This window comes from Macaca thibetana, chromosome 11, assembly GCF_024542745.1.
Source record: "Macaca thibetana thibetana isolate TM-01 chromosome 11, ASM2454274v1, whole genome shotgun sequence".
Taxonomy (NCBI): Eukaryota; Metazoa; Chordata; class Mammalia; order Primates; family Cercopithecidae; genus Macaca; species Macaca thibetana.
This window is the reverse complement of record NC_065588.1, coordinates 105,196,114-105,208,492: the sequence shown is the minus strand read 5'-3', so window position 1 is coordinate 105,208,492 and position 12,379 is coordinate 105,196,114. Positions and strand designations below refer to the sequence as shown.

General features: G+C 40.5%; 1 protein-coding gene across 6 annotated transcripts in view; it reads right to left on the bottom strand.

Moving 5' to 3' along the window:
- Nucleotides 1-110: 110 nt before the first annotated feature.
- The window catches only part of USP30 (ubiquitin specific peptidase 30), a 100,397-nt gene continuing 88,128 nt past the window's right edge, over nt 111-12,379 (bottom strand). For all 6 annotated transcript variants that reach the window (XM_050749776.1, XM_050749778.1, XM_050749774.1 and 3 more), the window contains 6 exons: nt 7,345-7,404; nt 6,739-6,825; nt 6,016-6,096; nt 5,697-5,916; nt 3,071-3,191; nt 111-2,464 (listed from right to left, as the gene is read on the bottom strand). In XM_050749776.1, the coding sequence (XP_050605733.1) occupies nt 2,200-2,464; nt 3,071-3,191; nt 5,697-5,916; nt 6,016-6,096; nt 6,739-6,825; nt 7,345-7,404 (834 nt within the window). In that variant the 3' untranslated portion in view covers nt 111-2,199. The remainder of the gene's footprint in view (nt 2,465-3,070; nt 3,192-5,696; nt 5,917-6,015; nt 6,097-6,738; nt 6,826-7,344; nt 7,405-12,379) is intronic.

Below are 12,379 nucleotides of genomic sequence, written 5' to 3'. Positions count from 1 at the left end.
AACAGGGAACACAGAAAGGTTTAAAGCACAGGACTTGTTATGTAACAGTGCAGAATTCAGAAAGACGATGTTTGTAACAGATGAGTGCATTACACCAGGTGACTGTTTTCCTAACAAAATGATGATTTTATTGCTATAATACACAGCAGATACAAAAGTACCTTTAGCAAATACATAAGTCAGCAGTTATTACGGCAAAACCACTAATTTAACTTAGATCTTCCCCAAGAGAAGCTACTTACTTTGAAAATAACTTAAAACTAGAAATCTGATTATTGGGCTGCTGCTTAATGCATAATAATTTACAAAATGAAGAAGTCAGGTTAAAAGGCTTTGCACAGGTATTGTTCACATTTATAGCCTTGGCTCAAACCCTGGCCTCTCACCAAAGAGAGATCTGCTTATAGCCGTACGTTCCAAGGCTCAGCCGCTTTTCTCCATCTTTCTTTAATGGTAGATTTCAAAAAGTACGCAGTGGCAGAACAGCAATTACTTAAAGCTACAGCTTTGCAGTACACTTTAAGGTCACATGATTTGGGCATTTGTTCCACCAGACTTGGGTAAAACAAGTGTGTTCATTTCAACATCAAAGCCAAGGTCTGCATCGGGTGAGTGCAGGATGGACCGTACAGTTCAAGCTGCCCCTTGCACCCCAACGCCCAGAGCCTGGAGAGCCTGTACAGTATATTCTGTGGACAATGAGAGTTACTGAGTCCTCAGGGTGCAGCCTGGGCCCAGTAGAAGAGTGACCATCTGGGCTTCCTGCACGGTGAGCTGCTGCCAAGGCACCGTTTGGTGTGTCCGCCAGCTCGCCCCCAGCAGAGGAAGCACAGGTCTTAGCCTAACCTCAGATGACCTTTTGGATAGGTCTGATTTCAGTCTTACCTCTGATGAGTTGGTTTGAATTTGGATCTATTTTTTTTAATTAAAAATCTAGCTTAAAACAGGTACTACTGTGTCATCAAAATTCCTGTGGCCCTGGGCTGCATTCAGAGACTTACCCAAAAAGGGAAGAAAGTGCTCAATATATACTTTTTGTATTAGGCTACTGGAAATGAATAAATTCAGAATATGAACCTAGAGCAACATACAATACTAGATGCCACCTGTAGTTACATGTTTTTAAAAAGTCAAAAGCTGCTTTCTTCTTTTCATGAAAAGGGCTGAACTTTGGTGTCATCAAATCTAACCCTTCACAAATGAGGAAACTGAGGTTCAGAGAGACTGCAGCCCCAAGGTCAGCCCTTCCTTCCTAAGCCCGCTGTCAACTCAGGGCAGGGATTGTCTTTTTATACAGCCCCAAGTTCCTACCTGTAAACCTTTAGAGCTCTGTACGGGCAATAAATAAACAGATGAAAGTAACCATTTACAGTGGATCCTTGTGTAAGAAAGAGTTTTCCACAGAGCAGAGGAATCAGGTGTTGCAAAGATATAGCTCAGGTCTGGCTATTCACAGAGTTTTATAATATAGTGTAATTACATCTCAGTCCAATATACAAAAGATAAAAGCAACAAGTAAGCTTTTCACTTATAACCGACAAAGTAGTGAAAGTTTCCCCAGGGGGGCAGATTTGGCAGATGAGCCTTTACTCCATAGAAAGAACTGGAAGATTAGAAAAGGCATAGAAAAAGGAAAGTGTTCTTTAGGCATCTTTCACCTGTTCTCTCGCTATCCTTTTGAGTAGCCTGGAAGGAATATTTCAGAATGGATGTGCTATAAAAGCAATCGAAAGTGAAAGGCACTTTTTCTTCTAAATTGTTGCCTTTAATAATTTCATTAATTCTTGTCAACAATTTTTATGGGCCTGCTTATTAAAAATAAAAGATCTGGGTGGAAACGCTGATTACACAAAGGTGCTTCCCCTCTGAGAACACCTAACATTACAATATGAAAACGGTGGCTTCAAGAATCTGCATTCTTTTAATGACCTGTATCAGATGAGTAAAAAGACACTCCAGACATCATGAATGCTTTCTTAATACAACAACAGTACCTTCTACACACAAGAACAGAGCTGTTCAGGGAGCCTGATTTGGTATGAATTGGGGCTGGCTCCCAGGTGGAGCCTGCTCTCAGAACACACCGGAAAGCTGGAAGGCTCCAGTGCGGCTGCTTGCACACACAACAGTACAGTTTTACTTTTTTCCCGGACAGTGTGAAGACAGTGCCATCAGCTCTAGCCTTGCAGGAGGGCGAAGTCATTCTTCAGACTTGTATTCCTGGCTCTGGTGTTGCATCCTGGAAAGGACGCGCTCATAGAACAGCAGGTAGGCGCTGGAGGACAGGACCTCCTGCAGGCTGGCCTTGCGGACAGTGTCATCGGAGACCCACAGCCACTGGTTGCTGGTTGAGAGAGGGTTCCTGGCCGAAGGTGGGGACCGTCGGTAAGTGACAAAGTGTCCAGAGTGCATGTCTCCATGGTGGACGACAACTGCCATCAGCCGGAAGAGGTATGTGGAGGAGCTGAACGATAGGAACACATGTCAGGGGTTTACAATTTTAACAAAAAAGACTTTATAGGCAAAAACAAAAGAATCCTAATGTTAAATAGGGGATCAATACAATAGTAAGTCCATACCACCGAATGCTACACAACTATTAAGATACAGATCTGTATTTACTGACATGGCAAGATGTACATTCTATGAGTATATGTATATTGTATATATGTGTATGTTTGTATCAAATGAGTGTATGTGTTTATGTATACTGTATGTATGTGTGTTCACATACCCACATATGACTTTATAGAGTGCGGGACCCTAAATGTTTAATTGGCTATCTCTAGGTGGTATCCCAAGAAATTTTATATTTTCTTTATATTTTATACATACACACATATATATACACATACATATGCATATGTAAATTTTATGTACTTTAAAAATTCTTAGTTTAAAAGTTATTTCCATTTTGAACAAAAATAAGTAAGAATGTATAATCATGAAATTTCCCCTTAAAATGAAAAATAAACCTCTACATATTCCTGAATTCATTTCTGTGAAAAGCTAATTTTCGAAGCTAAGAGTAGTGGTAGCTCTAAGATGGGGCCTGTAAAGGGCAGCTCACCTGTAGTCGGGAACAACCGGGAGAGGGAAGGGCATCGGTGCGGACAGTGTTGGTAATAAAGATGGGGAGCAGGCGCCATTCATAAAAATCTGTGTTTTGGGGGCCCCTGGCTGATTCAGAACTGCAAGAGAAAAAGGCCCGAGTCAAAGAAAATAAGCAGTGGCTCTGTAAACAAAGCCTGGTTTTGATTACCTTGAAAGTTAACTCCCCATAATGCTACAAAGAAAAAAATATATTTCATTTGGTATTATATAGATTCATAAAATAATCTGCCCTTTATCCTTAATCTAAAATAGGGATAATCTGTCTTAATGCCAAATAGGACAAGTGTATCTAGCTCCAGCTTTATGGCTAGCCTGGGATCTTTGAGCTCCTAGCCCTGTTTGCTAATGGCATGTATCAAAGTTAATCAGTAGCTAATTTACTGGCTTTTGACCTAAACCAAAGTTTCTCAACATGGCACCAGACGGTTTTGGCTGGATCATTCTTTGTTGCGGGGCCTGTCCTGGGCATCAGAGGATGTTGAACAGCATCCCTGGCCTTTACCCAGTAGCACCCCTCCCCTAGCAGTGACAACCAAAACTGTTACCAGACATTGCCCAATGTCCCTCGGGCGGCAAAACTCCTCCAAGTTGAGAACCACTGATCTAAGCATTCTATTTTCTTTAATTCTGTCAGCTTCTAAGGAATACCAACATGTAACAGCATTAATACATGTTTATGGGTATACATAAGATAATTAAGGCCATATTTACATGTCTTTTCCTTTCAAGTGTCATTTTTGGGGGCCGTTACATACCAAGTAGTTTACTGATGACTTTTTTTTTTTTTTTTGGCGGAGTCTCGCTCTGTCGCCCAGGCTGGAGTGCAGTGGCGCGATCTCGGCTCACTGCAAGCTCCGCCTCCCGGGTTCACGCCATTCTCCTGCCTCAGCCTCCCGAGTAGCTGGGACTACAGGCGCCCGCCACCTCGCCCGGCTAGTTTTTTGTATTTTTTAGTAGAGACGGGGTTTCACCGTGTTAGCCAGGATGGTCTCGATCTCTTGACCTCGTGATCCGCCCGTCTCGGCCTCCCAAAGTGCTGGGATTACAGGCTTGAGCCACCGCGCCCGGCAGACTTTTTTTTTTTTTAAAGACAGGATCTTGCTCTGTTGCCCAGGCTGGAGCACAGTGGCGTGATCAGAGCTCACTGCAGCCTCAAACATCTGGGTTCAAGCAATCCTTCCACCTCAATCTCCCAAACTGCTGGGACTACAGGTGTGAGCCACCACGACTGGCCCTACTGCTGGCATCTTTAACCATAGCCAGCATGCTCTCAACATTAGTAAACCTGCACCCCAGCCCAGGAGAGGGGGAAGGTGGGGTGCAGAGGTCTTTGATTTAAAACCAGGGCTAAGGGCTGAACCTGAGTCTGTCCCCTACCTCATCTCTTTTCGATGTTAATTTAGTGACTTGATGAGAAAGAGGAAAACACAATCTCCTTGACATGATGAGGTGTCGGGCCATGCAACTGTGGTCACAAAAAGAACAAAAGGACTAAGGGACCCTAAATAGGAAAGTATGGGGTGTGAGACGATCCTGACCTAACTGGGGGCGGCAGGCAGGTGGTGAGTTCAGGCTGAGAGCCCTTCAAGTGAGTGGGTTTTCCTCATGTCTAACTCTAAAGAGCTCAGTGTGTCACTAGAGACACCTTTAGAAAATGGACCAACAGGCCGGGCGTGGTGGCTCAAGCCTGTAATCCCAGTACTTTGGGAGGCCGAGGCGGGTGGATCACGAAGTCAGGAGATCGAGACCATCCTGGCTAACATGGTGAAACCCCGTCTCTACTAAAAATACAAAAAACTAGCCGGGCGTGGTGGTGGGCGCCTGTAGTCCCAGCTACTCGGAGGCTGAGGCAGGAGAATGGCGTAAACCCGGGAGGCGGAGCTTGCAGTGAGCCGAGATCGGGCCACTGCACTCCAGCCTGGGCGACACAGCGGGACTCCGTCTCAAAAAAAAAAAAAAAAAAAAAAAAAAAGAAAATGGACCAACATGGCATTCTAGGGCCAGTTCTCCTGTGCGGTGTTTACCCTTGGAGCAATCATTCAACCCCATGGAGCCTCCACGTTCTCATCAGTAAGACCAGGGGTGATAATAGCTACCTGGCTTAACTGAGACCTCAGCTGAGGGCAGTAATGGAATCAGATACATAATTCAGTACAGAAGTCACTTCAGCCCCCAGAAGAGGTTTGGTGATCTTTAGCCAGGACATGTCCTCCCCACATTTCCTGTACTGACAGGAAATGACACGACCAAAAAAAGAAAAAAAAATTCACTGAAATGATGTGAGCCAATGATTATATCATTTAGTGGAAAGATCAGAAGACAAGGCTGCAATTTTAAGCGTTTCTCTCTGTACTTTTTCATCTGTAATATGGTTTCAAAAACCATACATCTCTCTGCTACATAATTTTAACCTCTTCTAAGAAATCTTCCCTCTTCCACCCCCAATCCTGCTGTTCTCAAGAGTTTAAGCAACCATTGTAAAAGCCTTGTGCTCATGTCATAAGGGACCCAGAAGGTGGTGACGCCAAACTGCTTTTCTCTGTGCTGAAAATTCCTGCTGCATCAGCTCCTCGTGCACACACCTGGCGTGGGGGCTCCCGGCCCATCCTGCAGCTCCAGTGTAGGCCCTGGGTTCTTGTTCAGTTTAGGGTTGTGTTGACTAGGTTTATGTCCAAGGAGGTGGTACTTGTAAATGTCCATCATCAGGAACTCATTGAACTGCACGTGCTCGTGCCGCTTCAGAGGCGTGCCGTGACTGGACCAGCTCAGCCGCTGTAGGTGGATGCACAGACACTGAGGGAGCTGCGGGTGGAAGAGAAACCGGGAGAACTGAGTTGTTTCAGTGGCAGGACACACGGAGTCCTCAAAACAAAACCAACAGGGTGTGTGGTGTGGGCTCACCTTCCCTAGTTTTAACTGTTTAACAAAAGTGGTCCTCTGATGTTCCACCTTTTCCCCATTCAACGTTCCCTTGGCTTCAATCTGAAATAAAAGAAACATTTATCTGCAGAAATGCCTAAAATAGGACAGCTTTGGAGTGCTGCAGACAACAGTGGTGTTATAGCGGCACACAGTTGGCACTTGACTGCTACCTGCTGAAATGAATTCAGCTGCCCAGTTATTTGTGAATTGTTTCCCCTAATCTCTCTTAGTCATTAAATAACAGAAACAGTGGAGGGAAGAGAACGTGAAGAGCGAACATTGATGCTCTGACACTGGCATGTCATCTATTAATTGTTCTCTGTCTTCAAAAATTCTGTTCCATACAGTTCCTCTTGAGTCAGAGGGGAAAACTCAGTTACTTAGGGGAGTTAGGCAGGTAGCACAGGTTAAAAGAAAGGATGCAAAACAAATGGGACTGGAAGCAACTGCAGCAAACTGGAGAGGGCATTTCTCATCTCAGCGTGACAGTTTATTCTTTAAATACTGTGCATGAAACAAAACTCATCTGGGAAAGAGATTTGGTCCATGAGCGGCCAACGTCCAAAGCAAGTTAGGGAGAAGTAGAAGTGGCTGAAAAGACCCACTGGGTACAGTCAGAAGAGCTCAGGGTCAGTGGTGTGAGAGGTGCTACATCAGCACACACAGACCAGCTGGGAATGACTTTTGGGGTTCAATGCATACCTTTGTACAGTTGTCACACACAACATCCCGCACTGATTCTGATGAGATGAAGTGGTGAAGGCAGTGGTCCAGGGTCAATGGGTGACCCTACAGCATGAGAAGAAGAAAATTACTACAATTCAAAGGACAGCTATAATGAAACTGTTAGCAGATGGCAGTGTGAAGACCAGAACTTTATTTTGATGTATGCAGGCAATAAAGTTTTATAGTCACAACTGGATGTTTCCTGGACAAACATGGGACTCAAAGCTCCCCAGACTGCTATTATGGACAGATTCTAGAGCATGAGGATGTAACTGCACGAACTTGTGGACTTCCATGCTGTTTTAGGTATCTTTGAATTTGAGGTTAATGTCTGTGTGTGTGTATTCAAAAAGCCAAAATTTCTGGAGCAAAAGAAAAACCATTCATTATCCTCCCTCCCATAATCATGCCACATATTAAAGTTAACATGGGGTTCAACCAACCATGTATCTGAGTTAACATGGGGTTCAACCATGTATCTGAATTACACATAGTGCCTGAGCCACATAAAATGCCTCAAAACCCTTTCACATTGAAATGTCTCTGAAACAGACTCCAAATAAACCATAAATCAGTACATACCCATGTGGCGGCTGGAATACTTAGTGAAAGGCTATCAAAGGTATCAAATCGAACAGGACTCTGAAACAAATATTGCAGAAAATCCAGAAAAAATTTAGGCTTAGTTCAAAGTTTTAAAGATGGAAGATATGTGACTATGAAACAGTTTAATATTGAGATGCCCAACATTAACATAGTAAAATATAATGTACTTAGTTAGAATCAAATTCTATTAAAACAACCTTGTACACATAAGAGGTACAATAATACTAAAGAATCGCTTGGAACAACTGAAAGATTAAATACCTGAGCCAGAAATAATTTTGGGATTTTATTTTAAGGAAATAACCATGGGCATAACTGCAAGGATATTCATCAATATTATTTATAATAGCAAAAATTTGAATACAGTCAGCATTACTTAACAATGGGGATACAGTCTGAGAAATGCATCCTTAGGTGATGTCATCATTGTGTAAACAACACAGAGTGCACTTACAAAACCTAGATGGTGCATCCTACTACACACCTAGGCCATAGGGTCTAGCTACTGCTCCTAGGCTACCAACCTGTACAACATGTTACCGTACTGAATGCTGTAAGCAACTATGACACAGTGGGCAGGATTTGTGCATCTAAACATAGAAAAAGTACCGTACAAATAAAGTATTATAATCTTACGGGACCACCATCATATATGTGGTTTGTCATTGACCAAAACATCATCATACAGCACATGACTGTAGTTGAAAGTTTTAGCGAATGGTTTAATAAATTATATAGCATGTCCACAGAATGAAACACTACGTTAAACAAAATGTAGAAGAATGTATGATCATGTGGAAAGATGTTCACATTAGATTATTCATTGCAAAATAGCAGACGACGAAGTAGGGTGAGACAGTGCCTGCTTTTAGTGATGGCAGAGGCGCTTGGGTAGATTAACCCTCCTTGAGATAACAATTGTAAAGTTTGGAACAAAACAAAACAAAACGGTTTGAATGAACAGAGAGCTACCAAAAGCAGGCAGAAATGGAAAAGAAATCAACTCTTGGAAAAACAGAACTCTGTGGGCGAGATTTGTGTGTTTGTGGCTTTTTTTCCTGGTTGATGTGGTGCTGGGTGGCAAAAAGCAGCATCCTACAGGATTGAGTAGTCAGATGACAGAGTTCAAGAATCAGGGCTGGTGGAGAGACCAGGGTAAATGCCAGGAAGAAAGGAGACACAGAGGAGATGAGCCCCAAAGTTTATACCTAAACTCTGTTCAATTCCAGGGCTGATCCCTGAACCACACGTGCACGGGGGAAACTCCAGGGAGCCTGGCAAAAAGTAGCAGCTGGAAGCTAAAAAAACTGAGCAGAGGTTTTCCACCCAATGTAGGGGAGACAGAGTTGAGTTTGAGCCCAGCCAGGTTAACTGCGGGCCAGAAGAAAATTAATTTTTCTTCATAGAAATGTAACAGAATCCCTACTCTCTATGTCTGTACTATGATGTTAAGTATACAATGAAAAATTACTAAACATAAAATACAAAGAAGTCAGCACACAAGGACCTCACAGATGCATCATAAATATGCTCAAGGATGTAAAGGAAAATATACAGTGACAGTGAATGAACAAATTGAGAATCTCAGAACAATGGAAACTATTAAAAAGAAGGCAATAGAAATTCTATAACTAAAAACAACAGTGACTACCATGAAAAATTTGTTGCATAGGCAAACAGAGACTGGAGATGAAAAAAGAATCAGGCCAGGTATGGTGGCTCACACCTGTAATCCCAACACTTTGGGAGTCTGAAGTGGAAGGATCACTTGAGCCCAGGAGTTTGGGACCAACCTGAGCAACACAGTGAGACCCCGTCTCTACAAAAAATAAAAAAAATTAGCTGGGTGTGGTGGTGCACACCTGTAGTCCCAGCTGCTCAGGGGGCTAAGGTGGGAGGATAACTTGAGCCTGGGAGGTTGAGGCTGCAGTGAGCTATGATCACATTATTGCAATTCAGTCTGGATGACAGAGCTAAGACCCTGTCTCAAAAAAAAAAAAAAAAAAAAAAGAAAAAAAGAGAGAAAAGAATCAGTGAACATGAAGATAACAGCAATGATCTAATTTAAAGAACACACAGAAGAAAGACTGAAGAAAATTGAACAAGACCTCAGTGACCTGTGGGCCAACATTAAGTAAACTAGTAAGTAAAAATGGGCATAAAATCTTTGTTGAAAAAATAATGGCCAAGAATTTTCAAATTTAGTTAAAAAAAAAAAGTACAGATTTAAGAAACTCAGCAACCCCAAACAAGATAAATAAGATAAATACTAAGAAAACCACATCTATACACAGCATGAACAAAAATAAGGAGAAAATTTTGTAAGCAGTATAAGCAGAAGAAAAAAATGACACTTTACATAGAGAAGAATGATATAAATGACACTAACTGAAAAAATGGAGGCCAGAAGACAATAGAACAATGTCCTTAAAATGATGAATTTAAAATAAACCAAAGCAAAACAACGGCAACACTGTCAACCCAAAGTTCTATATCCAGCAAGTACTATTCTTCAAAAATGAAGGTAAGACAAAAACATTTTCATATACATGAAATCTAAGTGTATCCATCACCAGTACACCTATAACAAATGTTGAAAGGATGTTTTTAGGCCAAAAGGGAAAAAAACATAAAATGGATTTTCATCTACATGAAAGACTGAGAACAAGAAAAAAGGTAAATATATTTTTTATATTAATTAATTAATAGAAGCGAAGGTGACTCTTACACACTACTGGTAGCAACGTAAATTGGTGCAGCCTTTTTTTTTTTTTTTTGAGACTGAGTCTCGCTCTGTCGCCCGGACTAAAGTGTAGTGGAGCGATCTTGGCTCAATACAACCTTGGCCTCCTAGGTTCAAGCCATTCTCCTGTCTCAGCCTCTGGGGTAGCTGGTATTACAGGCGCCCACCACCATGCCTGGCTAAGTTTTGTAATTTTAGTAGATACGGGGTTTCACCATGTTGGCCATGCTGGTCTTGAACTCCTGACCTTGTGATCCACTCGCCTTAGCCTCCCAAAGTGCTGGGATTACAGACGTGAGCCACAGCGCCTGGCTGGTGCAGCTATTATGGAAAATCGTACGGAGGAGGTTCTTCAAAAAGTTAAGAACAGAACTACTGTATGAACTAGCAATACCACTTCCGGGCATATATCCAAAGGAAATGAAATGAAACACACATAACTCTTTAAAGCAAAAACTATGACACAGTATTGTGGGGTTTATAATGTATGTATAATAGCACAAAGGCTGGGGTAACAGAACTATATTTTTGTAATATTCCAGGATTTTACATGACGAAGTATAATATTAACTCTAAACAGAATGTGATAAGGTAAAATTGCATAATGTAATCTCACACACACACACACCCCCATACACAAACACACAAGAGTAAAGCTAAAAGGCCAACAAAGGTATTAAAACGGAATACTAAAAAGTATTCCATTAACCTGAAAGAAGCCAGTGAAGGGGGAACAGAAGAACAAGAAAAAATGTAAGACAAACAGAAAATAAATGGTAAAATGGCAGACTGAAATCTAATCACATCAATACTTAAACTGAATGTAAATGGACTAAGCATTCCAACTAAAAGACTGTCAAGCTAGATAAAAAAGCAAGACCCATTATATGCTGTCCACAAAGCCACACTTTAAAGGGCTGAAAATAACAGAAAGAAATTACCCAATAAACATTAGCTAGGTTAAAAATGAGTCACTCAAATAGACTTCAAGTCAAGGAGTCTTAGCAGAAATGAAGAGGGACAATTTATCATGACAAGATGAGTTAACTCATCATAATACATACGCTTGTATCCAATGACAAAGTTTTAAAAAATTAGCAGAAATAGAGCTAAAGAAAGACAAATTTTAACAAACAAGCAAGAAATAATACCAATATTAAACAAAATCTTTCAGTAAACAGAGGAGTGAACATTTTCCAGCCTATTTTATGAGGCTAGTATAATCCTTATAACAAAGCCTGACAAAGACATCACAAGAGAAGAAAAGTGTAAGAACAATATTCCTCATAAACATAGATACTAATATCCTTTAGGAAATATTAGCAAATCAAATTCACTAATATATAAAAACAATACAGCATCACCATCAAGTGCGGTTTATCCCAGAAAGGCTGGTTTAACTTAGAAAAATGAATTACTGTAATTCACCATGTTAACAGAATAAAATAATAAAATATGATCATCTCAATAGATGCAGGAAAAAAATGACAAAATTCAATCACTATTAATTACAAAAATTCTCAGCAAACTAGGAACAGAAGGGAAGTTTCTCAGTATGATAAAGGGGTAAACTAAAACCTAAAGCTAATATCATACTTAATTATAAAACACCAAATACTTGCTTCAGAAGATCTGAAACAAAGCAAAGATGTCTGCTATCATCACTCTTATTTAACTTTGTACCAGAAGTCTTAGCCAGGATAATAAGGCAAAGAAAAAAAAAAAAGGAATAAATACTGGATTGGAAAGGAAGAACTAAAACTATTTCCATTCATAAGCAACATGACTGTTTACATACACAGAGAATACTAAGGAACATATAACAAAACTTCTATAGCTTCTAGAATAAATGAATGTTTACAAAAATCTCAAATAGAAGGTCAAAATATAAACAGCTGTATGTCTATATACTAGGGGCAAACAATTTGAAAATAAATATAACAAAACTTCTATAGCTTCTAGAATAAATGAATGTTTACAAAAATCTCAAATAGAAGGTCAAAATATAAACAGGTGTATGTCTATATACTAGGGGCAAACAATTTGAAAATAAATTTTTTTGATTCCATTTACAATAGTATCAAAACAATGCAAGGAAAAAAGAGATGAATAGTCAACTTATAGATTACAGTTCCTTAACATATCTTACATATCTTTTAATATGCGAACCTTATTTTTAAAAAGACCATTCAACATATTAGTCTTCAAGGTAATGTCACTCAGAACTGCAATGACACAGCAATCAAAAATCAACAAAATGAAAAGGCA